Here is a 23,150-nt window from a genome sequence, read left to right on the forward strand (position 1 = left end):
CGGTTAACGATTTTTCCTGTTCGAACGAGATCGATACAAATATCTCCGCACGCAGAAAATAGAGCATCGACTTAAAAAGACGGCCGAGAGTAGATTGGAACACATTTTTTTTCCAATAATTGCTAGTTATCGTGATTAAAAATCCAAATTTTTTTAGCTGTCCGTTTTTCATCATTTCCTGTTTATCGGGGCAACGGCGGCAGTCAAAGTTGGGCAAATTACAAAGCTTTCCGGTGGTTCTATTGTACCGCAAGCAAATATTGCTTGCACAAAGCCGACATCCTCTAAAGATTAATAAACGGCTGCTTACGTTCGCTCAAGGATTGCTGAACACGACCAAGAAATGTTACACCATGATGTTTGTTAATACCTTGTTAAATATATACTGCGATAAATATTTCTAAAATACTGACTCTCCATAACGCTGCAACAGAAAATGAAAAAAAATTACAATATGCAGATGAAATGATAAATCTGTGGGGTGTGGATGTCGGCGAAGACATCGCGGAAAATTGATACAGCTCTTTGTAAAAAGGGGTTCGTCGCGACTCTCTCTCTCTCTCTCTCTCTCTCTCTCTCTCTCTCTCTCTCTCTCTCTCTCTTTGTTCATCTGTCCGGTCGGTGACAAAAGCTCGAAGGGTCAGAATATTGAGATAGCTCATGGTAATTTGAATGCTGATTGAAATAAAAGGTCACCGGGAACCGGGACAAAACGAATCCCCGCGGTATATATGACGTATGGTGGTTAATGGAAGCTAGCGGGACGGCGGCCGCGGGAAAAGGAGGGTACGAGAGGATGTGTACCGCGCGCGCGAAAAGAAGAGAGGAAAAAGTGAGGGAGCGAGAGAGGAAGTGCGGAACGGCGAGGCTAGGTGGGACGGTGAAGGGACGGAAGAGAAGACACGATTACACGTCACCGGCAGCCCAGGGCCTATTGGGTCACAATCGGTTTTTCATTACCGAAAGCTTCATCGGCTTTATACCGAATTGTACATTCGCCGGACCCCTCGTAAAACTCATCAAGATCGTACGTCCTTTCGGGACAACGATCCGCGACCTTCTAGTCGCCGTTTCTGTCCATTGTTTCACTTTAATGGAAATGGAAATGGTGTGCATGAAATATGAGAATTGGACCGATTCCTTCGGGGGAAAAATATTGAAGGACGAAGCGGTATATCTGCAGAGTCCGTAGCTTCACAGGAAATATTGAACCGTGCTCGTTAATGATCGTCGATCTGCTGGGAATATTAAAATGTTGGTGAAAACGTCGATGATGATTTTTGATACTTACTTTAAGCGCATGATCAAGTAAAACAGGATCGCCGTTAATAAGACATCGGTAGATGCACAACCAGCAGAATTGGATGAGGATAGTCGGACGAGTAGAATCACATTAACTAGAACAGACAAGTAAAATACACGAACAGTAGATTAAGATGCGCAATAATCAGCCAAGTAAAATAGCCAAGTAATATACCAAATAATCAGACAAGTTAGAGTGTAAGATAACCTTTAGCTAAGCAAATAGAATACGAAAGCTCATTCTGCTTAATAATTCCATAAAAATACGAAATTCACAGTTGGAACTACTTAATAAATTTTTCAATCGCCATAACAGTTTGATAACTTCTTTTAGGACTGCTAATTACAAGATGATTCTGTGAAAAATGAAAATTTCTGAATATTACATTCACCTCGATAATCGCGCTGTTCTAACTTCCTACTTTTCTAACAAATTTATTAAAAAAAAAAAAACGGTACAAGTGGCGGCACCTTTCGACGATGCCGTGAAACCCGATGGTCGATGTCAATGTTCACGATGATTGCCATAGGTGCCGCGGTATGTGTTTAAATGACAATTGTTTTGTGCGCAAGAAAATACAACATATGTAATCAGAATCAGTTGCTTGTTTATTTATACGAGGTCCAGATGTACAGAAATAAATTTGAATGAATAATAGTTGTAGCAGTAAGAATTTGGTCGCGAATCAATGTAAATTTTTGTCGTACGTTCAACAGTGTGATTACTATGTAATCTATTAACCAATATGTGTATACGATGTTGTGAATAACTACATTTCGAATGGTTTACACACGAAACAAAGTGATATTTTTTTAAAAGCAACGACGAACGTCAAAGAAACATGTCGTCGTCACCAGAAAAATTGATGAAGAAGCCTATTAGGCGTTTGGAGATCCAAATTAATAATTTTAATGTAGCTATACCGCATCATGTTGATTTATTAAAACGACACAAGGTTAACATTCTAAGGGTAAGTTATTTGATATGTGTTTACGCAATTTGCTTTGTTTCTCGGAATTTTCCTTATCGTGTCCCTTTGTCTTTGCAGTATCAAGCGCAACACGATTGGGTGAAAATGAATAAGGAACAGATAAATGTGTCTAGGTTGGTGAAGCAGCTCAAAGAATTACTGTACCAGATGGATACTCTTAAATCGCAGGTTTTGGACTCGGATATCGAACAGTTTGATAAGTTGATCGGCAAAGCTCGCAAGAGTCTCATGAATGCTATAGAAGAATATTTAGGTATCACAGCACATTTAATACAAATTTTAAGTTCGTGGTCTGCTTATATCGTATCTGAAAACAATAGTGTACATATGTTTACAGAGTTGCAATTAAGCTTACCGCTGTCGCCACCGGAGTCACCCAAAAATGAAGATCAGGAGGAAGACCACCCACTTAACGATCGCTATGTCCAATTGCATGAAGAGCAACAGGAGTTGCAACATCAAGAGGCATGTCTGCATACTTGGAACAGTCTGCACGAAGACATAAATCAGCTGCATGAGTTGTTTACTGATTTCAACAAGATTGTGAAGGTATTTTTGCAATTGTTTTAAAATCTTATTTAATTCTATTTTATAAATCTTATTTTATTATTTTTAGAGTTTTGACTATTTTAAACACCTTCAGCATCTCGTGTAGTATCAGTAATATCGGGATTTCTTTTATTTTTGGTAATGAAACTATGTATTTATATCAGCATTAAGCAGTAGCCAAGATCAAGATGAATATGATAATTTATAAACTGTATAATGACCTTCGTGTAATTAATTTATACAAATTTTAAAACAATGATACGCATTTTCTGTTTAGGATCAAAGAGTGTTAGTGAACACGGCAGAAAATGATATTGAAGAGACGCAGGTAAATGTGGAAGCAGGTGAACAATCGCTTGTGCAGGCTTTAAGATACAAACATGCAATGACTCCTTTAGTAGGAGCCTTAATTGGTACTTGTATCGGTGGACCAGTTGGTTTAATAGCAGGATTGAAGATTGGCGGGTTGACTGCGTTAAGTTGCGGTCTCTTAGGTAAGTGTACTAACCAGCCTTGTATTTAATGAATCATGGAGAACATGGCTAACATCATGAGTATCTTGTTTCATTCCTGATGATTCAATCAAACCGATACAGTATTCTATTTATAATCTACAATCTTATAATGTACAGGATTTACTGGGGGAGCAGTACTGAAGAAAAAGACGTCGTTAAAAAGAAGTTGAATACCAAAATCACAGGGTACAACAGATGAAACTATGACAGAGCAGGTGAAGATGGCAAAGAGATCTTCATTCTTGCGTGAAAATTTAAAAGAGACTCAAAAGAATTTGCGACCCATAAAGAATGATGATATTAGGCCTAAGATAAAGAATGCTTGCTATATCGTTTAATCATATCGGACTGATTTGATGTGATACAAAGTATCTACTCAAAAGTTGCTTATTTAATAGAATGTAAATAAAATGAGACGACACAGAAAATTATACCGCTGTTATTTATATTGCTTGTTGTCTTCAAAATGGCTTGTGACCAATTATGCAGTGTACTGCACTTTCAAATGTTACGAATGACACATACCGCCTTTATGACAATTTTTATAATTCATCCGACGTGCGATATGCTCTTCGATATGATATTTTATAAGCACCAATACGTACATAGGATTGTTTTTATCAAGTTAAAATTAGGTTAGCACCGAATATTTAATATTAGATCGCACCAAATATTTATATAACGTTGTTTATATATTTCTATTGACAAAATGTACTTACAGTCAAGGTGACTTGTATAAACTGAAGACTTAAAATTCTTCACAAATAAATAACAACAATTTAAAGCTACAGCTTTGTAAACAACCACTGTGAACTACACTGGTACAATACAGAAATTGTAGAATTACAAAAATTTCGATCGATATCCGCAGGATATCGAACGATTTTCAAAAAACTGTTCTGCGTATTTCATTCTATGTAATTGATTAAAATAAAAATTGTTGTGAAATAAGATTTGTTCTTTGAATTACGGTCTCTTTTACAATTGTACCTGTCGGAGCTTATTCTACAATTTCGTAGAGCAAGGGAAAAAATTCTGAGTTTGTCAAAAGGTTTGGAATTAAGAAATTAAATTAAGTTAATTTCATCTTAATTAAATGAAGAACGTATTATAGTATATATTGCAATATATTACATTATATAGTATATTTATTGTTTCCTACATTTCCATGAAAAAATAAGGTATGTACAATACTCGATTCCTACTAATAGATTAATTCGTAGGACAAATAGAGTATAGCGAATACTCGACTAAAATATATAGGAGTACCCCATTCATGCTAATTCCTCTAAATTTGTTTTATAATGTATGCAATATTATTAATGTATAATTATATTATTAATCAATACCTATTTTTGAATGAGAGTATGAATTACCAATTATATAGAAAATGGAATATTGACGTTTTTTCTCTGAGGAAGAAAGCTGCTACTTGTTGAGTTTACCGCAAATATAGATTAAACAATTTTAAACGTTATTACATTGAAACACACAGTTTTGTAACCATTTTTTTGTTATCGATGTAAGAAAAAATTGTGATATGCCTCGTATATACCACATACCTCCGTGTTTCAATATCGAGTAGTTGTACCCTACAACTGTACCTTCCGTACCCTATGGTAAAACAGCAATGGAAGCTTGGGTCTCTTAATGTATTCGTGTGATAACCGATTGTTTTTGAATTTGAGAGAAAATCATGAAGCGCTCTTTTAGTTATCAAGGCATAACTGTATAAAAAGACTTAGATATTACAAATTTATAAATACTATTAACATATTTACTGCTTAATATAAGTGACAGAAAGACAATGTATCAACTACAATAGATTTCTATTTTAATATGATATTTGTATATAGCAGAAAAGTTACAAGATTATTAAAAGTATAATACAATTACACTGCAAGTATTTTTCACACTTGGTACAAGGTTATAATAAAACTAAAACTGTATAAATTCTCGTTACTGACATTAACAGTACTTGTTTTAATGCTATATGCACCATTATATATTTTACTATAACAGTTTTATAATGAGATTGAACATATAAGCTGCAGTATTACCTCCTTTCAAACAGAAAGCGATGTATAACACATCTCATAGCCTTCAGAACTATGTGAACAAGTAGATGAATTCGTAGAGGTCAAAGATGCAGACGTGGATCAGAACATGTCATCATGGCCCATATCTGGGATGTATGATAAACCTCGCTCTTTTAAAGCTTTGTTTACTAGCCGCTTTTGATCCTGTTTCAGTTCTTGTTCTCGCCTTTGCGCATCTAGAATATCATCCACAGACACTTCGGTCAAAGGTAAATCCTTTTCTTTTTCCCTATCCTAAAATACAATGGAATGAATCATTAAAACACATTAACATATATTTTTTTGAAAGACAAAAGAATACAATTAAAAGCATTACTATTTCTCCCAGAAGTACCACATTTTCTCCTCTTACAATGAAAATTCCTCTTGGAATGTCCCCGTACTCTTTACCGACATGAATTCTTTCAATTGTGCGATGAAGCACTATATTGGCAAACTGATCTACACTTCTAAGATATCCAATCAAAGTTCTGCCATCTCGTAGTAAAACCATCAGTTTTTCTAAAACATAATACATATATATGTCATTTGCTATATTTAAATAAATAAATTCTGTTGAATCTTTTACATATTTATTTACAATAAAACACTGCTGAAAAGACATGAAATTCTCACATAAATCTATTTTATTAAAAATAAAGCTATTCTTTATATAACGTTCTTATAGTTTAATTGTTTTTTATCTAAATACTTTTTACTTGATTAAGCCGGTAAAGGATTTATATTATAAAAACATAGTAACAAACCGGTATAACCTAAACAATGATGCGCTTAAAATAGATACGTACTGTCTAATTCTTCTAGGAGAGATGCAGTTCCTGGTAAAATATTCATTTTGCAGGTTTTTCACTTTTTATAGAAATAGTATCGAAATCAAAAGAAAATATTTTTACATCAATTTAACCTGCGGTGCTGTTTACATTGCCAATCATCTCGTTTAATCGAGAATTATTTATGTCACTTTAATTTATTAAGTCTCAGTAATTCATTGGTGTCAAGATATTATTTTACACAATTAAAATAATGAAACTGTATATTGTATTATTCTAACATTTCCTGTGAACTGATCTGTACACATTTATGAATTGTTACTGAAATTTTATTGGTACACATGATTGTATGCACAATGCATACCAATGTACATATACATATCATTCACTATCATCAATTTGAGTCAATATGTCTAAAATTATAATTGGAACGTAGCCTTTTTTTCATGATAACAATACGTAACAAATACAGTATAAATAACAAAAAAATAATTCTTAATAATAATATATACGATATGAGGTTATATGTAATAATATATGTAAATAATAACATAAATAAAATATACTATTACTCTTAATAAATTTTTAACTGAAAATCACACTGTTACAAAATAAATAATTTGAAAGTCCCACAACACGAAGTGCTTGGTACAAAAAATATGAAAATTTGCTATTCATGTGAAGCTGGTTTACCATAATAAACAATTTTAATTAAATCGTTCTTTAATTGTCCATGATTGCTAATTAGTTTTAATTGTTCACTTTTTTTTTTGACCTAGGGACTTTTTATCTTATTATCTGTATCTAATCTGTTTTTATAAATAATAACACATTCAATTAATAAACAAATCATATCACATCTTTTTCTTTAATTAATAATTTCCATGTAATTTTACATGGTATCAAAAAGTTTTATTACACAATTTCTTTCAAATCCGTACCTGCTTAATAAACTTTGTTGTCTTTGTACTGAGCATAGTTGTCAACTTTTATGCTTACTTAAATGTTAAATATCTTTGTAGGAGTTAAATATGTATGTTAGAAAAAACACTATATAACTGGAACTAGTAATAGCACTTACTTCAAAATGGTAAGAACTACTATTAGAAAATTTTGTCTTGTTATTTGTATCAGACTATTTAAATAAACTAATTCTTAAAGTATTTAAAGACTATTAGAAATTCTAATAACATAAATGGTTTACCTATACCATCTGATTAATTGCTGCTTTTACTTCAAACAAATTCATTCATTTGAGACTATTTTTAAATGATCAACAATATTGAACTGATTCAATGTAAATGATGCATTACAATCTTTCGCCTAGTCACACGAATTTCTTCGGTTGCACTATTTCTTTCTTCTTCTGAAAAGACTATTATAGTATTACTATTGCTCTTGACACATGCGTTTAGCAAAGTATTTACTTTCTATAATATCGTTTTCATTTACAATTGTTCTTTTAACGGGCGTATCTTTTCTCTTCATATGACACCTGCTTGGAAACAAAAGATTTGGCGATGTTTCATTAGCGGACGTCTGCGCGGCAAACGGAGCCATTGGTGTGATTATAGCAGACTCTGAAACATTTGTATTTAACTAAATTTTGTCAAATATTATATCAATATTATTTCTAAAACGGAAACTGTAATACCAGAATGATCTTTTCGCTGTAATAAAAGAGATTGTTTCAAGTGATTTGTTTGGAGAATCATCTGCTCATTGACAAATTTTTGTTGTGGCATTAAATTTTTATAAGCAGATTTTTCGATTAAATTATCTTTCAATCGATGTTGTTGTGACCAAATACTAGCATGTTCATGTCGAATTGATTTTCCACTCCACGCATTAGATTCTTTTTTATTCTGAAAAATACCGACCCAAGCAACATTTGGTATTAGAATAAAATCTAGATAAACATATAAACAATATATTTGTATGAATATTAATAATTACTTCCACTTTATCAGGATCAAAATTGTGAAGCACTTTTAAAGAAAGTGGGTCACAGTTTCCTAAAGCAAGTTGCAACGCGTCATTCGGATTTGTTGGTACACCAGCATAATATAATTGCTTCTCTGTTATGCCAGATGTGGATGGATTCAAGCGAACTTGTTTTCTTTGCAAAGGACAAAATACTAATTGATGCTTGAAAACAATGTTCGCTAATATAAATGCATCTCTGTATTCTTTAGGTACAACTAACGACTTCAACTTCAAGCAAGATTCTAAATCAATTAAAGCCTGTAAAAATAATTGTAATTAATTTATATGTATAAATAGTAGAAATCGTACAATCGATTTTCTTTTCAATGTAGAGGAAACAACATACATTGTATATATCACAGTTTGTATTTGACATAATAAACTGTTTCGCTCTTTTTAATCCTATACCAGGGAGGGAAGACAAATAATCGCAGCCTGACAAAATGCACATATAACGAAAATTGTCCAAACTAAAATGTTCTGCTCGCAGATTCATTGAAAGATGTAAACGTTCTTGCTCTACCATAAAACCATCACCATTTATATCCATTTTGAAAAACACCTACCAATATCAGGAAAAATAAGTAAAAATAAAATTTACATTATACCATAATAATTTATATACAATAAATCTGCAAATTGGAATAATGAACAAAATATTTAACGATTTAAATTACAATAGAATGATATGAACCTTCTTGCAACCAAATACTATCAGGTCACTATCTTCTGTAATAACAATATCGGCAATTCCGCTAATGTTTAAATATGCCAATTGTGCATCTGCTTCATAGGGTGCAACAATGCAATCAACATTTATTTTTTGGCATTGTTTAATTAACTCTAAAGCCATTTCATGTGTAACATCTATGGATCTTCTTAATAACTTTCCTCCCTCAACACTTTGTCCCATTTGTATTAACTGAATAGCTTTGCTACGATTCTTTTGTCTATCTCTAAATAAAAAAATATAATATGAAATCACTTATTACCTTGACTTGATAAATGACATCAGGCACTTATCTATTAGATCCAGTCGACCTAATGCATTAGATACAACAAATAATCTAAGGTGAGCATTGCAAACGTATGATATCATAGAATGTAAATTGATTGACAAATTATTTTCCTAAATTCTAGATAAAAATAAAGATGTTGAAAATTTTTAAACATACTCTCGTCGTTTCTTCTCTGTTTCCGATTTCGCAGGTAAATACTGTCCGTCAAACACAAGAATTGGTTTAATTTGATGGTCGAGTAATATGTATATAAATTTCATACAATAATGCACATATCTGAAATGAAATGACTACGTATTATTCAATATACTTGTTTTGATAAATGATAGTCAAACAATAACAGTATTCTTACGCATCTGTCGGCTGTCCCATAAATAATTTTTCAGCGCACGAAAAGACACCTTTGTGCAACCAACAATACGAGTCAACGGCAACAACACCACCGGTGAACTGATTAATATTTGTTCGTTTTGTAGATTTATTTAAGAAAGGAAGTAAACCCGTGATACCCATATTGAACTTTTAACAAAAACACCAAACAATCATTGAAACAATTCAGTTGCTACATTCCATGTTCGAACTCCGCGCGTACGTACGGTATACGTGTTGCCGCCGACGCGTAGCAGCAGATTGAATCCTCGCGCGCTTGTCTCTCAACACTACAGTTTTCCATCAATAACTCGTTAATAAAGCCGCGGGTTACATTTTATATATGAATTGTAAGTCATAAAAGTGCGTCTGCTTAGATAAGATATTATATCTTATATAGATATAGATATATAATAAGACAATTGCTGCAACAAACAATTAGATTAGATTAGATTAAACCGATAATGGTTTAAACTATTTTATAAAAATATATACAATAATGAAAGGTATATTTTTATAATATAGTTTTGTAAAAATAGGATGACGTAAACATTGTAAGACTTAGAATATAAGTCGAAGTTTAATAAATAACAAACGCTGGCGGTTCCCCTTTGAAAAGTTTCTCTCTCTCTCTCTCTCTCTCTCTGCCTGTTTGAAGATTCAAATATTATATTAATAATTAATTAATAAAGCGTCAACCAACGTTTTCGCTAAGAAGAAAGTTACTTCTAACAATTTAAACATTTTTGGGACACTCTGTTGTACATGTACATATCGCACTGTACATTGCACGAGCGGATTGTATTCAATCTTCGCAACGCTTTGAATAAAGGCTCTTTCGCGAAGTGCTTGGTACGCCATCTACCGTTATCCATTACGATTTAATACATTTAAATCATGTTTATTTTTTTTTTTTATACATCGTATGACACGAGTAAACGTTTAGGACCTTTCTGTGAAACTGTTAAGTTGAATCATAATAATCAGCGTTTCAATGATACAAACGTGGAAACAATTGTAAGGCGTTACTCTTCGTTTACATGCGGTACGGTCATCGTGATGTGTATATACCATGTAGACGTATATGTACGTTATTCGCGTGAAACGAACTTTATAATTTAAAGGTAGGTTATATTCATTTTACAACGCAAATGGTACATTTTCAATTTAAGAAAAACATGTAATAACGGAGCCCGTTAGTGAAAACTGTCATTTTTATTATTTGCGTAAATCCTAGCTACACGAGACAATGCTTGCGACCAAAATTATTCGAATGTAAATAAAAGTTAATTTTACAACATGTATAGTTTATTACGCAATCTAAAAATAACGAACATTTGATTGAAAGCAGTAATTTATTCTTGAAAGTAGTAATTCATTGCTTTTCACAATTACTGACGCGAACACATTTATATTGTTAACCTCGCTCCACTTTGTAGTTGTACCTAATTCTTAGGTTAATGTCGTTGAATAAAATATATTCGAATATTTTGTATATTATAGAATTTGTATTATACTTAAAATATTTAAACGGCGTTTGTTTCATTTGATATAATAATTATAAGTATAATAGTATAATAGTTTTAACGTATGCGCGACATACATAGAAGTAAAAGGGATTTTATAAATTTTTACAATTACGGTTGTGTTTTCATATATATTTTTCTTAAATAAAATGTAATTGTTATGTTAAAATGTAATTACAATGTATTATTACACGTGTATAAAATTTTTAAATTAAATAATAAAATATTGAAAATTTTTGTTGTCTAATTTCTTGGATTAGTACAAAGAGTTAATATGTAGTTACAAAGTCTATCGCATATAGTTATATTTGTACTTACCATAAAATTAGATGATTATTTTTAACCTTAAAAATATCGTGTACGATCAATGCGATCTTAATGGATAAAGTAAAATAATATTATTGTATTTCTAGATCTGTTATACTTTGTAGCATCAAAAAAATATAATGAAAGGATGCCATGGATGAACATAATAATGACCCTTATGAACAGCAACTTTACGCTGTGTTTCAAAGTTGCTTAACGAAAGGAGAAACTGAATTGCAAGAGGATAATTGGCTTACTCTATGCAACAAATTACATCTCGCGGATCAAAGCGAAGAATTAAAATCTTATATAAAGAGCCATACGCAAGAAAAGCGTTCGATATCGTTCAAAGAATTTCGAACAGCTCTATTAACTTTATTGGACAAAACACAGGCATTAGTGGTTCATGCGGATAAAGATTCTGTGGCAGAATCGCAAAGCAACCTAAATTCACCGATTTTAGATAGTAAAATATGTAGCTCTTTATTACCCACTAATTCCAGATCTACTGTAGATATCTTAAAAACAGGTAATTAAACTTTATAAAGATAAATACGTATTCCTAAGTAAAATTAATAGAAAGAAAATATTTCTGAAACTCATAGAGTAAATAAAACATTATTTTACAGATGCAACATATGATGAAAATAGATTAAAGTGTCTATGGGAGAAAATAGATAACTGCTTAAAGGAAAATGTAGATTATACAACCATGTACTTTATATCCGATTGTTTAGGGATCCCAGCTCTTCCAAAACAGGTAAAGAGAAGAATAATTCATCTTTTTTTAAATCAAATAAATTCACTGATTTTATATATGTTAATAATAGAGATGTATTTCACAAGTTAATAATTAGTACATTTCTATGGTTTTATTATTTTTGAAAATTTGGAATAGCTTTGAAAGTCTTACTTACAAGCGTTTGAAACTAATACAATAATTTGTTGTACAGATTATACAATGCATCTTCGAGAAACTTGACCAAAATTGTGATGGGTTAATCAGTTTGGATGAATTCTTCATCATATTTCAAAACAGGACGACTATGGAAGAACAATTAATATTAGATAAGAATAATGCATCTATAAAGGAATCAATTAAATCAGATTTTAGAAAACGTACCTTTGACTTACATACACCTCGCAGAACTAGGTATAACAAATCATGTAAAAACCATAAAGTATTTTGTACTTAATATTTTTTATTATTCCACATTTAATTTTTGTTTATGGTATAACAGTTTTACAAGGAATAATACGTACCTGGACACATGGAAACTCTCTGGTCTTGCAAACTCATCTTTATTAGCAGATAGAAATATTAAGACTATAGAAACTTGTCTATCTGATTTAACAACTACTCTTTGCGAAGAATTGAAAAATGTTAACGAATCATTGGATCATTCTTCAATTCGGTCACATATTACATTGTTGCGGGATGTCTTGATACTGTATCAAGAAGAATTACACAATTTGAAGTATGCAACAGATTTGTTAAATGAGTCTTTGTAATGAGAAAAATGTAAATAATTGATAATAAAATGTTTAACTTTCAGCCTGCTGATAGAGAGTAAGAACAGCGAGAAGGAAAAATTACGCGCAGACATCCTAGAAGCTAATGAACGTGCGAATGCTCTTGCTCAAGAAATTGATGAACAACACACGCAGCAAGAAGTAGTTCTACAAAATCTCCGAAAACAGCTCGAACAACGTCATACCGAAGTTGTACAAGATCTTTCCAGTCAACTAAGTTCTGATCGAGAAAGGAATGCGCGTGCTCTCAAGGCGAAAGATGATCAACTACAAATATTGCAGAAAGAAAATCATGAGATTCGAAATAAATTAGTAAATAGTTTGCAAGAAAATCAAGTTCTAGAGACAGAGAATGAGAATCTTCGTAGTAGAATTGAAACATTGAAACAATCAAATAACGAGCTACAAAGTTTAACGAAAGAGTTGTCGTTAGAATATGATGAGGTATTTTATAAGGCTTTTCTAATATTAATTCAAAAATTGTTCATTTTTGTAACTGTTTGTTTTCTATTTAGACTCAAGATATAGAAGTTAAACATCAAGAGGAAGTCATATTTTTAGTTGATCGTATTAAACATTTACAATCGGAAGTTGTTTCTTTACGAGATCAAAATGATGAACTTACTATAGAATTGGAGACATTAAAGTTACATCAGACTTCTGTTAAAGATACACGGTAATGTATAAAACATTTAAATATTTTATGAACAACGTTCTTACTTCAAGTAACGACTTTAATCGTGGATTGTGCTATTGCAGACAAAATAATTTTAAAGGTGATTGTACAACTACAAACATACAATTAGCAGAGACTGAAGGTAATAGATGAAATTGTCTGTTCAAATCATTCCAGTTTACGTTTTATTAATATAATAACAGTGTTTCAATATTTTTATTAGATAAAGAAGCATTTACATTAGATGTAGAAGATGATTTAGATGTACTTTCTAAACATTCCACATCGGTAAGTGATATTTAGTAAATGTTTTGTTTCTTTATTTTGAAAATATCAGATAGAATTCTAATATATATCTATGTATATATGTTTGAATTACTTATAGATACATTGTAATCTTAATGAAAGGGGAAATGCAAGAAACTGTAAAAAGGCGGATTCAAAAAGTTTTAAAGATTCGGTTGTAAAACAATTGAAGAGTATATTAGCGAATAACAATGCATGTACTTTGGAGGATTGTATGTTCAGAAGTGAAATCTCGGGGATGGTTGGGAAATTGCAGTCAAATTCGAATATACAGAAACTGAATGAAACGGACACTGTGAAAAGTATTGCTTCTGAAATGAAAACTGAATGTGAAGAACGGATAAGTGAATCGCTACGAGATTTTGTTGTTCCCAAACATAAAAATTCTCTTTCCGTGAAGCGGATTACGATGACAAACAATAATGATAATAATTTCAATATAGATGATAATTTTAACAATCAAGACACTAAAAATATATCGCAAAATAAAGTTCCAAGCCTCAGAGATTATCCTCCTCGTAAAGAAGAGCATACGGTCGTTGATCATTTGAAATCAAATAAAGAAAAAGATTTTTCATCTTACCATTTAAAAATAAGCAATGATGTGAACGTGAAATCAAATTCGAGTTTAGTGAAACATGAGTCAATTGAAGACGTTAATTTTCTAAAAATAAGAATGCAAGAATTAGAAGCAACGCATGCTACGGAGAAGAAACAGTTAACTGATCAGTGCGCAGAATTGGAAAGAAGTCTTGAATTATTAAAAGTTGAATATGAAGAATGTGAAGAATATTGGACTGCTAAACTGGAAGAGGAAAGACAACTTTTTGAACAAGAACAGAAAATTAGTGACGACAAATTTTCAGAACTTATAGCAAAAATAGAAGAATACGAGGAATTAATTTGTCCAACAGATAAAGTGAAAAATAATGGTCGCTTGTCTCCGATCGAAGAGAAATTTAATTTAGAACAACAAGTAAGATATTTATTTTACCATTCCTAATTATTCTTACTAATAATCTCATTTCACTATCATAGCGTTATAAAATATTTTTCATTTTGAGAAATGTTTTGTATCAATTCTTTTTACCTAGAGTATTCTCTGTATTGCGAAAATTGTTTTTGAGAAATCAATTTTCTTCATCCTAATGTGATCTTTATTATACATAGTACTCAAATTATATGCTATAGTACTAGTTGATCGCCGTGTATATAATAACATATTTTCAATATTTTAATTGAGTATATAGTGTACAAATTACAGAAATATTAACTGGTTTATTCATTACAGTATTTAGATCTTGTAGAAGAATTTGAAAAGTGGAAAGTTCAAATAGAAGAAGAGAAGTCCCAGAGGGATAAAGAAATCGATGAATTGCGCGAGCTGAAGTCTTTAAAACGATCAACAATGATCGACACGTCTGTCCAAGTGTCAGATGACCTCGTACCGTTTTCTCCATTAATGCAATCAAATTATGTTCCTAATAATTCGTTCAATATTCAACCGTCCACCGAATTTACATCTAAGTTTACTCAATGCAGCGATAATATTAGTAAATTGCCAGAGGAGTTTAAATTCAATCGAATTCTAGATTCTTCAGCCTTAGCAAGTAACTTTATTCCTCGAGTGAGAAAGGAACACATTGGCCTTAGTGATTGTAATTCACATCAAAGACATACAGAATATTCTATGGCGGGTTTAAATAGTGCGTGTAAAATTGAAAAATCTAAATCGCAATACGGAAAGTTATCGAAAGAAGATTGTATGCGTAATGTAGAGTACGATTTCATGTCGGATCCATTTAAATCACAAACTCTCAGAGCATCGAACAGCCAATGCATAAAGCCTGACACGCAATCGCAAGTATGCTGTGTAAATATAAATGTACTGCAGAGCTTAACTATGAAACTTCAAGCACAAGAGCACAAGAAGCTTCAGTGGCAAGAGTGTTTCAAACAACAGAAATACCAAATCGAACGTGTATTGCAACGTAAGTTTTTTCGCAATATTATATAAATATAACTTGCACTTACAAAAATCCTTGTTGTAACGATTCCACAACTAAGTAACAAATTCTAATAATTTAATTTGATTGAAAACAGGAACGATAATAGTTATAATCAATATGAAAAAGTCTTTGTATAACATTTATTATTTCAATTGAAATGTTTTCATTATAAATAATAGATATGTAATATCTGAATATTATTTCAGATATAATATCACAGCATCAATTAGAAGTTACGCAATTGCAGTATTTGCTTCGTAGTACCCAAGAACGATTGCAAATGGAATCGCAAACAAATGCGGAACAGGTATGAGTATCTTCTAACTCACATTATATATTTAGCACATTCTTATATTTTATTAAGAAACGAAAGTATAATTTCCTCATTCGTATTACAAAAATATTGGATTAAGCACATTAAGATTTTTAAGACACTATATTAATGTTAATATATTCGATAATTCTGTATAAATCAATTTTTTATAGGCTGAGCGATTGGCACGTACTGATATATTGGTGAAAGATTTGTACGTAGAAAATGCATATTTATCAGCGAATCTGAAACGATTGCAACAGCACTATAATATGTTAAAAGGACTGAACGGTGAATCTACTTCAATATGATATTGCAAACAATCGTATGTAATACCGTAACATCGACTTAAATATTACGAAGTCTGCCTACTTTAATATCATGGAATTTATGCCTAAAAATTTCTGGAATTGTTCCCTATATAAAGAATGATGCTCTACTAACAATAACAAAATATTAATAACAAGTTCATACCGTATTAATATCAAAGTGTGATTCAGGGACAAATGTAATTTAGATCTAATATGTATATGTTATTCATTGCAATGAGCATTCTTCCTTTTTGAATGGAATGTCTCTTGGAACGTTCATTAGTAACCAATAAGATTGTTAATTTAATATTTTTTCGGAGCTGATTACGAATACCAATTTAATCACTGTATGTAACGATTTGCTGTACACAAAGACTATTTATTTATATTAATTTAATATTGGATGCGATTTGTTGTAATGTTATGTATAACGTGATCAATATAATGCAGACTTTTATACAAATATCGATCTTTATATATTACAAATTTCACAGTAAAGAAGAACTGATTTTACTAATAATACAAAAAGCATGATCAACCATTGTTAAATATATTTTGTTGTTTCATATGTATACATCAGTCGTAAATGCATAAAGATCTGTGGTTTAGTGATCACCGACGAATGTTATGTCGTATTTTTAAGTATGGAAATATTCAATATTTGAGATTAACTTTTGTAATTAATCTTCACAATATTTATTTATAGATTTAGATTATTGCAACTTTCTTTTTAATGGAAAACGATTATAAAAGTCTAGTATTCTTTAGCGGGCTGTTTCATAGTGTTGATGGTTATTAATAGATATTTATAACCAGTTTTCTAATTTGTAAGTTACAACTACCAATGTATTGCGTTTGTGAATCCCAACGAATTTACATTGTCAACTGTGTAACTAAGAGAAGACCGGACAGCTTTCAACCTAATTGCTAATGGTGCAAAACCGTGCATGTTAGCTAGTATAAAAAGTGTATAATTATCATTCTTCGGCTGCGGTTATTTAAGTTATTATGTACAATAGAGGACGTTGCAGCTTTTTCATATAGATTTCTTAGTGTAAATGCCAAAGATGGAAAAAATGTATGAAGCATGTACACCGATAATAATGTTTGTTTGTTTTGCATAAGTGATTGTGTTTTTTTACTTATATCATTTATTTTACTAATTACTATTGTATTTTGTAAAAATTATATTATATCGAAGTTCTATGTACCAATAGTAAAAATGATACACTTGTGCGGAACAAATTCAGTTTATAGTAAATATATAAATTAATGAGTCGTCATGTTAGTAGTACAAAATTGCTTCCGATTTTTCACTGTCTCCCAGATCTAATGTCGCTACAGACAAATAATCATACTAACATAAATGTAGTTAACGAAAGGTTAAATGAAAATGAATCATCATGACAAAAGTGAACAATATTGTTTTAAAATGCTACAAGATATGTTTTTTGAAGTTAGCATTTCGTTGTAAATTCGATGTATGCGATTATGTCTACAGAATAGGAAAATAATACGTTCGCTACTGTTTAAGAACAATCTGAAAATTTATACCTGTTTATAATGCTCCTCCAACATAGCTTTGCGTTGGTAATAAAATAATACAAAAATTGAATACAGTGGAAACTATTAATTACAGAATAATAGAATTAATTAACATATGTTTCGTACGTTTTTAATGATAAGTTTACAAATAAGAATTTTCTAAAAATTCTTCTGTCGAATAGAGGACATAAATTGTATTATACGTAAGCTGGATATTTCAGAAACGTTTTCACTTTTTTAAAAAGAATAACTGCTAAAGAGGTTATATCTATGTGTTATGTGAACAGGTAGGATTGCTTGTAAATAAGGATACAAATGAGATTAGGAAGATTTTAAAGGGTCACAAGTAAGAAATTAAAAGCTTCGAAATTGATTTGATTCATTTACGATTTATTACTCATATCATGAGTTACATCGATGGAAAGTACATCCATATAATTTGTGTATTGGAGATATATGATGTTTAAATAAAAAACGATTTTTCATTCTCGTTCTCGATTTTCCCGATTTCATCTGTATCATGATTTACTCACCTTCTATGTAGGATTTGTCATAGTTGGAGGGAGCATTTGGATAATGTCGCTTGTAAATGAGTTACCAGCATGTTGTACATTGTTGTAAGCTAACTACAGATTTTTGTGTAAATTTTCAAAGATAAAAGAAGCATAGTTCATAAGAAATAAGTAAAAAATAATTTAATATAGATCGTACGATAATAGGACGTTTGCCGAATATGAAAATACATCATTTCTCATGAAAAAAAAATGATATAAAGAAGATTCAGAGGTAGTGGTTGTAACAATAATTAAATTAATTTTGCACGTAGATATATAAGCGTCAATCGAAATTGTCGAACAAATTTATTTCTAAAAAAAAAAAAAACGAGGATTTTCTGGATCTGAGAATCAATATTACTTAAAAATTTCATTAATTTTGTATCATTTAGTGGATGTACATGAGAATTATTTAATATTGACTATTCAATAAGATGTGTATGAAGGGTTGTACGATACAAAATAATACTTCTTTAAACTTTCTGCAACTAACAATATATATATATGTATATTTATAATGTATATAAAAATAACACTACTTAGGATTTAAGAATGACTAAATTTATTTATTTAAATTCATTATTTTAAGAATGACTAAAAATAACTTTTCGAGAAGTATAAAATATTTTAATGAGATAACATAATTATATCGTCAGTTTGTTATGCATGTACATAACTTGGCCTTGCAAACATTAAAGAGAAGGGTTGGCAGTTAATGGATTAATAGTCAAATACCTTTTTTTGACAGATTATTTCGATAAATTTGCGAACTAAAATTCGAACGAAAATTCATACGAAAATTCGAACAAAAATTCGAACGAATTTCTAACGGAATTCTCGTCCCGGCTGCATTACGACTTGCACGCCGCGAGACGAGTCCGCGTCCGACGCGCGAATTTCCCCTCTAATTTCCCCCAAAAAAAACAAATAACGAAATTTACAAAAAGAAAGAAAAAAAAAGCTTACATTATCTCCAACGCGATGGTATCGTTAATCAATTTCGGTTCTACTATATTAGCCTATAAAAAAACGAACAAGAAAGAAACATCCACGCGCAGTCGTGTCGCACACACGCGAACGTTAAAAAATACAATTAATTGTGCAACAGACGATGCACCGCCGGAGCTGTATTCGTTCATTCATTTTTTTTCGCTCTGTACACGCGGCGCATCGTGTAACGACGAAGAGTGATCCACTGTATTTCAGCGAGCCGTAGATACAATTCGCGTGAACACGTGATTTCGTTTAACAAAAAATACAGAGTTCCGCAATTTTGAATCGGTTACAGTGGATCAATCGATACAATCTCCGGTCGGTTTCGTAAACCGCCGCCTCGATTATCCGAACCTCCGCCGTAGAATTTTTCGACCGACGCGTTTCTCGCGCAAGTTATTCATTTTTAGATTCACTGCACCAATTAACGATAATGTCGTCTAGCTCTATAATCGAGTAATTTTTGCTATCGCTCGAATGTCTACGTTCAGTTCGGATGATCGCGGCAACGATATATACAGCCGGTAACAGGTGAATCGTCGTAAATTCCACGGATATCCGGAGAATCCTTTGGATCGAGTGCGTCGATCGAAAATCGACGGTCCGCAAACGTATCGTTAACCCCTTTGCGCTACGATTCCTTTTCCCATTGCGTTGATTAGCATTATTATATAGCTCTATAGATCATTTGTCCTTAATGTTTTTAATAATGGGATCAGACAATTTTTCTTTCTTTTATTACTATATTGTCTTATTTATTATATTGTCTTTACGCACTTTCGTTTATAGGTCTTTGATAAAAGAAGAATTTATCTGTTATGTCGATGTAAAAGAACCCTTTGTACTCGAGGCCATTTCAATTGTAAATCTGAAATAATTTTCTTGGCTCACAGTATTTCCATTCTATGTAACAAAAGTGCACTTTTGTGCATACGAAATTGATACTCGTAACTCTCGCTAACAGTTTCCTACTTGACAACTTTTTAGATATAAATTTTGTTGGTGCAGCAATTGTCATAGGACGTGACAGAGCGAGTTTAGTCTCAGAGTCGCTACTCCAGTGCAAAGGGTTAACCATTTTAACTGTAATTCTAAAATAACTTTCCCAACATACAGCATTTCCATTTAATATAATAAAAATATATTTTATGCATATGAAATTGAGTTTTGTAACTCATGGAACAATAGTTGTACCTTTGGTAATTTTTGAAATCTAATTTTTCAGAATATAGAAATTATTTTGGAAAGTGCTGTAACAATTTTAGTGGTGTCTCAGAGTCACCATTCGAGTGCAAAGGGTTAACAATGTTCATATTTAGTAGATCTTGCATGAAATCTCTATGTATTGCGAGTCCGATTCGTTGCTATAGCGCAAGGGGTTAAGAAAAACGGAAGATACGACCAAAAATAGAACAGTGTGCTCGCGTACACTCCTCCGACTAATAAAGAACGTTGGAAGTGTATAATCGGTATCGAGGGTCGGACGGCTCGATAAGTCGAATCACAGGCTCCAAACCCGTAAACGTTTCTAAATTGATCGATCGCGTAGATCGCGGCCCCAACCGCGGCCGCATTGTCCTGTCGCGCGCGATCCTTCTCGAGGCTCTTGCGGCCGATCCATCTCGTCGATCACGTGAAAAGGAGAGAACGCACTCTCTCCCCGACGTAACCAACGCTGGAGCCGGGCTGGCCGTGAAACGCGCGCACTGCCGCACAGAGACGCACACGCACATGGAAAGTCACTTATCATCCGGTCTGTTTCCCGGGGGGCCCACAGAAACCAAAGGAAACCGATGGGTGGAAGCGTCGCGTCGAGCGCCCACCGGCTTCCGGCCAAGACCCAAAGGATGCACTTGTTTGCGGGTAACCGTTTACGTGTGGATCACGTGGATCGGTTCGCGCGGCGCCCCGACGACTTTCGAATACGTTTCCGGCCCCGATCACTGCACCTCGCAGACGAAGAACGTTTCGAAGCTGCAGGGGCTGTCGTTCCACTTCAGCCCTTTGCCGTCCCTGTTCCACAGCTCGAGACAGTGCTCCTCCTCGCCGTTCTCGTATCTGAAACATCCGGTGTAAATTACGCCGTTCCGCTCCATCCAGGACCACCGACGATCCCCCCTTTCTCTGACGCCTGCCACGCGATCGCCTTGCTCGAATCACTCGGGCGAAAGTTTACCATTAAATGTCGCGCCGCTTCAGAGGTTTTTGGCTACTCTGACGATGTTTTGTTTTTTTGGTTATGGAGAACGTGTTTATAATTGCGCAGAGACATCTATGAATCTATTAAAATATTAGAAATGTTCCGCATGATCGAGGAATGCTCTATGATGTTTCGTGAACGTCGTATGAATGTATGTCGGGTAATGTCAGGTTATGTCTCCGACACTGAGAGGGTTAAGACGTCTCGTAACAAATTGTCTGTTCCACGATGTTCCTAACAGGGGATAATTCCTAATGGCGAATCCCACGATTCGTGTCGATTCGTCGTGTATTGTCGCGACTTGTTACCTAAAATTGTTCGGCTCGCCGACGTTCCAATTCTCAAAGGTGATCGGCCGGCCGTTGGCCATCCAGAAGAAAGTGCCCTCCTCGGCCTGGTCGGTGCCGGATGTCCAGAAGTGTTCGTGCCCGAGCCCGAAGTCCTTAATATGTTTCTCGAGCCTGTCGTTCTCCTCCTGGGAGGCGATGCTCGCCAGATGCATACCGTGGTAACGACAGTATTGGGACGCTCTGTACCAGTTCGCCTGAAAATGCACAAATAGTTAATTCTATTTTTTGTTATTAAGCGTCAGTAAAATAAATAATTCTTGTTGCATTCGCATCGTTCAATTCTATCGTCCCTGTCATTCGAAAGTGTCACCAGGAACCGCGTATCTACGAAACAATCGTGCGCGCGCGCGGAAGAATAAAAGGAGGGGTGAAATTTTGCTGAAGACGCGCATTAAACACGTGAACAGAGGCCACGCCCCTCTCTCGCGCGACCCCCTTTCGGGGGGCTTCGCGACAGCGTCGTTCCCAGGCTTCTCCTTCTTCCGCGATCGTTCTTCTTATTGTTATCGTTACCCGGAACGAACAACGCCGGATACACCCTTGTTTATAAATATACATGTTGAACCGGGGGTGAGGTGGGGGTGGTGGGAGTGGGTGTTGCACCAGCTCGCGGCTATTCAGCGGGTCGTTTATTAATAAAACATGAGGACAGGAAATTTTCTAATTTATTCTAATAATCGGACGAGCGCTTTAAATTCCCCGCGGGGGTTGAGAAGGCCGGAGGTGGGGGGCAACCGTAGTTGGATTTCTACGGGGGCCGATGAAAAATTGTCGTCGTCGCGGCCCCTCGAGTCTCGTCGCCGCGAGCCTGCCAATTAACTTGTTTACCGTGCTGACTACGTTTTAAGTAATTTTCAGACGACGGCTCGCGACCGCGTCGACGGTTAATTGAAATTTATAGGCAACAGCCACTTCCTGCTCTCTCTC

The 23,150-nt window shown here is 33.3% G+C and overlaps 5 protein-coding genes across 6 annotated transcripts in view; 2 read left to right on the forward strand and 3 right to left on the reverse strand.

The window, feature by feature from the left end:
- Positions 1–1,864: 1,864 nt before the first annotated feature.
- Positions 1,865–3,786, forward strand: Syx17 (syntaxin 17). The gene is made up of 5 exons (XM_078186103.1): positions 1,865–2,273; positions 2,352–2,547; positions 2,632–2,843; positions 3,121–3,337; positions 3,476–3,786. Exons 1-5 carry the CDS (start codon positions 2,145–2,147, stop codon positions 3,526–3,528), a joined length of 807 nt encoding a protein of 268 aa, XP_078042229.1. The 5' UTR covers positions 1,865–2,144; the 3' UTR covers positions 3,529–3,786.
- A 1,382-nt stretch (positions 3,787–5,168) lies between these two features.
- Positions 5,169–6,384, reverse strand: Lsm1 (U6 snRNA-associated Sm-like protein LSm1). Its single transcript, XM_078186104.1, has 3 exons — positions 6,246–6,384; positions 5,774–5,958; positions 5,169–5,691 (listed from the first exon to the last, which is right to left on the reverse strand). The coding sequence occupies exons 1-3, from the start codon at positions 6,289–6,291 to the stop codon at positions 5,518–5,520; spliced, it is 405 nt and encodes a 134-aa protein (XP_078042230.1). The 5' UTR covers positions 6,292–6,384; the 3' UTR covers positions 5,169–5,517.
- LOC144472768 (exonuclease 1-like) lies at positions 6,246–9,897 on the reverse strand. 2 transcript variants are annotated; one of them, XM_078186102.1, is made up of 8 exons: positions 9,585–9,897; positions 9,389–9,508; positions 8,908–9,169; positions 8,560–8,775; positions 8,184–8,471; positions 7,882–8,092; positions 7,680–7,807; positions 6,246–7,593 (listed from the first exon to the last, which is right to left on the reverse strand). In XM_078186102.1, exons 1-8 carry the CDS (start codon positions 9,743–9,745, stop codon positions 7,555–7,557), a joined length of 1,425 nt encoding a protein of 474 aa, XP_078042228.1. In that variant the 5' UTR covers positions 9,746–9,897; the 3' UTR covers positions 6,246–7,554. The 2 variants fall into 2 exon arrangements, with proteins under 2 accessions (XP_078042228.1, XP_078042227.1); XM_078186101.1 differs by having other exon boundaries at positions 6,246–7,807.
- A 646-nt stretch (positions 9,898–10,543) lies between these two features.
- Positions 10,544–18,611, forward strand: Bsg25d (blastoderm-specific gene 25D). The gene is made up of 13 exons (XM_078185465.1): positions 10,544–10,725; positions 11,541–11,962; positions 12,063–12,193; positions 12,387–12,586; positions 12,675–12,911; positions 12,990–13,410; positions 13,482–13,642; positions 13,726–13,784; positions 13,866–13,930; positions 14,028–14,924; positions 15,240–15,939; positions 16,164–16,264; positions 16,444–18,611. The coding sequence occupies exons 2-13, from the start codon at positions 11,587–11,589 to the stop codon at positions 16,579–16,581; spliced, it is 3,486 nt and encodes a 1,161-aa protein (XP_078041591.1). The 5' UTR covers positions 10,544–10,725; positions 11,541–11,586; the 3' UTR covers positions 16,582–18,611.
- Positions 18,612–19,231: 620 nt separating this feature from the next.
- LOC144473388 (uncharacterized) overlaps positions 19,232–23,150 on the reverse strand; it is a 66,466-nt gene continuing 62,547 nt past the window's right edge. The window contains exons 5-6 of the mRNA XM_078187215.1: positions 22,182–22,417; positions 19,232–21,731 (exon numbers count right to left, since the gene is read on the reverse strand). Of these exons, the coding sequence (XP_078043341.1) occupies positions 21,614–21,731; positions 22,182–22,417 (354 nt within the window). The 3' untranslated portion in view covers positions 19,232–21,613. The remainder of the gene's footprint in view (positions 21,732–22,181; positions 22,418–23,150) is intronic.

The sequence above is a fragment of the Augochlora pura genome, chromosome 7 (assembly GCF_028453695.1).
Source record: "Augochlora pura isolate Apur16 chromosome 7, APUR_v2.2.1, whole genome shotgun sequence".
NCBI classification, from domain to species: Eukaryota; Metazoa; Arthropoda; class Insecta; order Hymenoptera; family Halictidae; genus Augochlora; species Augochlora pura.

What these genes read in the sequence shown, in the direction of transcription:
- Lsm1 (XM_078186104.1), bottom strand. Translation starts at nt 6,291, where the DNA reads ATGAATATTTTACCAGGAACTGCATCTCTCCTAGAAGAATTAGACA. An exon ending in TCTCCTAGAAGAATTAGACA is followed by an intron (nt 5,959 to 6,245) that starts GTACGTATCTAT and finishes ATTATGTTTTAG; the next exon opens with AAAAACTGATGGTTTTACTA. An exon ending in TGGTACTTCTGGGAGAAATA is followed by an intron (nt 5,692 to 5,773) that starts GTAATGCTTTTA and finishes ATTGTATTTTAG; the next exon opens with GATAGGGAAAAAGAAAAGGA.
- Syx17 (XM_078186103.1), top strand. Translation starts at nt 2,145, where the DNA reads ATGTCGTCGTCACCAGAAAAATTGATGAAGAAGCCTATTAGGCGTTTG. An exon ending in ATTTCAACAAGATTGTGAAG is followed by an intron (nt 2,844 to 3,120) that starts GTATTTTTGCAA and finishes TTTTCTGTTTAG; the next exon opens with GATCAAAGAGTGTTAGTGAA. An exon ending in GTTAAGTTGCGGTCTCTTAG is followed by an intron (nt 3,338 to 3,475) that starts GTAAGTGTACTA and finishes TATAATGTACAG; the next exon opens with GATTTACTGGGGGAGCAGTA.
- LOC144472768 (XM_078186101.1), bottom strand. Translation starts at nt 9,745, where the DNA reads ATGGGTATCACGGGTTTACTTCCTTTCTTAAATAAATCTACAAAACGA. An exon ending in ATGGGACAGCCGACAGATGC is followed by an intron (nt 9,509 to 9,584) that starts GTAAGAATACTG and finishes ATTTCATTTCAG; the next exon opens with ATATGTGCATTATTGTATGA. An exon ending in ACAGAGAAGAAACGACGAGA is followed by an intron (nt 9,170 to 9,388) that starts GTATGTTTAAAA and finishes TTTTTTATTTAG; the next exon opens with AGATAGACAAAAGAATCGTA.
- Bsg25d (XM_078185465.1), top strand. Translation starts at nt 11,587, where the DNA reads ATGGATGAACATAATAATGACCCTTATGAACAGCAACTTTACGCTGTG. An exon ending in TCCCAGCTCTTCCAAAACAG is followed by an intron (nt 12,194 to 12,386) that starts GTAAAGAGAAGA and finishes TTTGTTGTACAG; the next exon opens with ATTATACAATGCATCTTCGA. An exon ending in CATACACCTCGCAGAACTAG is followed by an intron (nt 12,587 to 12,674) that starts GTATAACAAATC and finishes ATGGTATAACAG; the next exon opens with TTTTACAAGGAATAATACGT.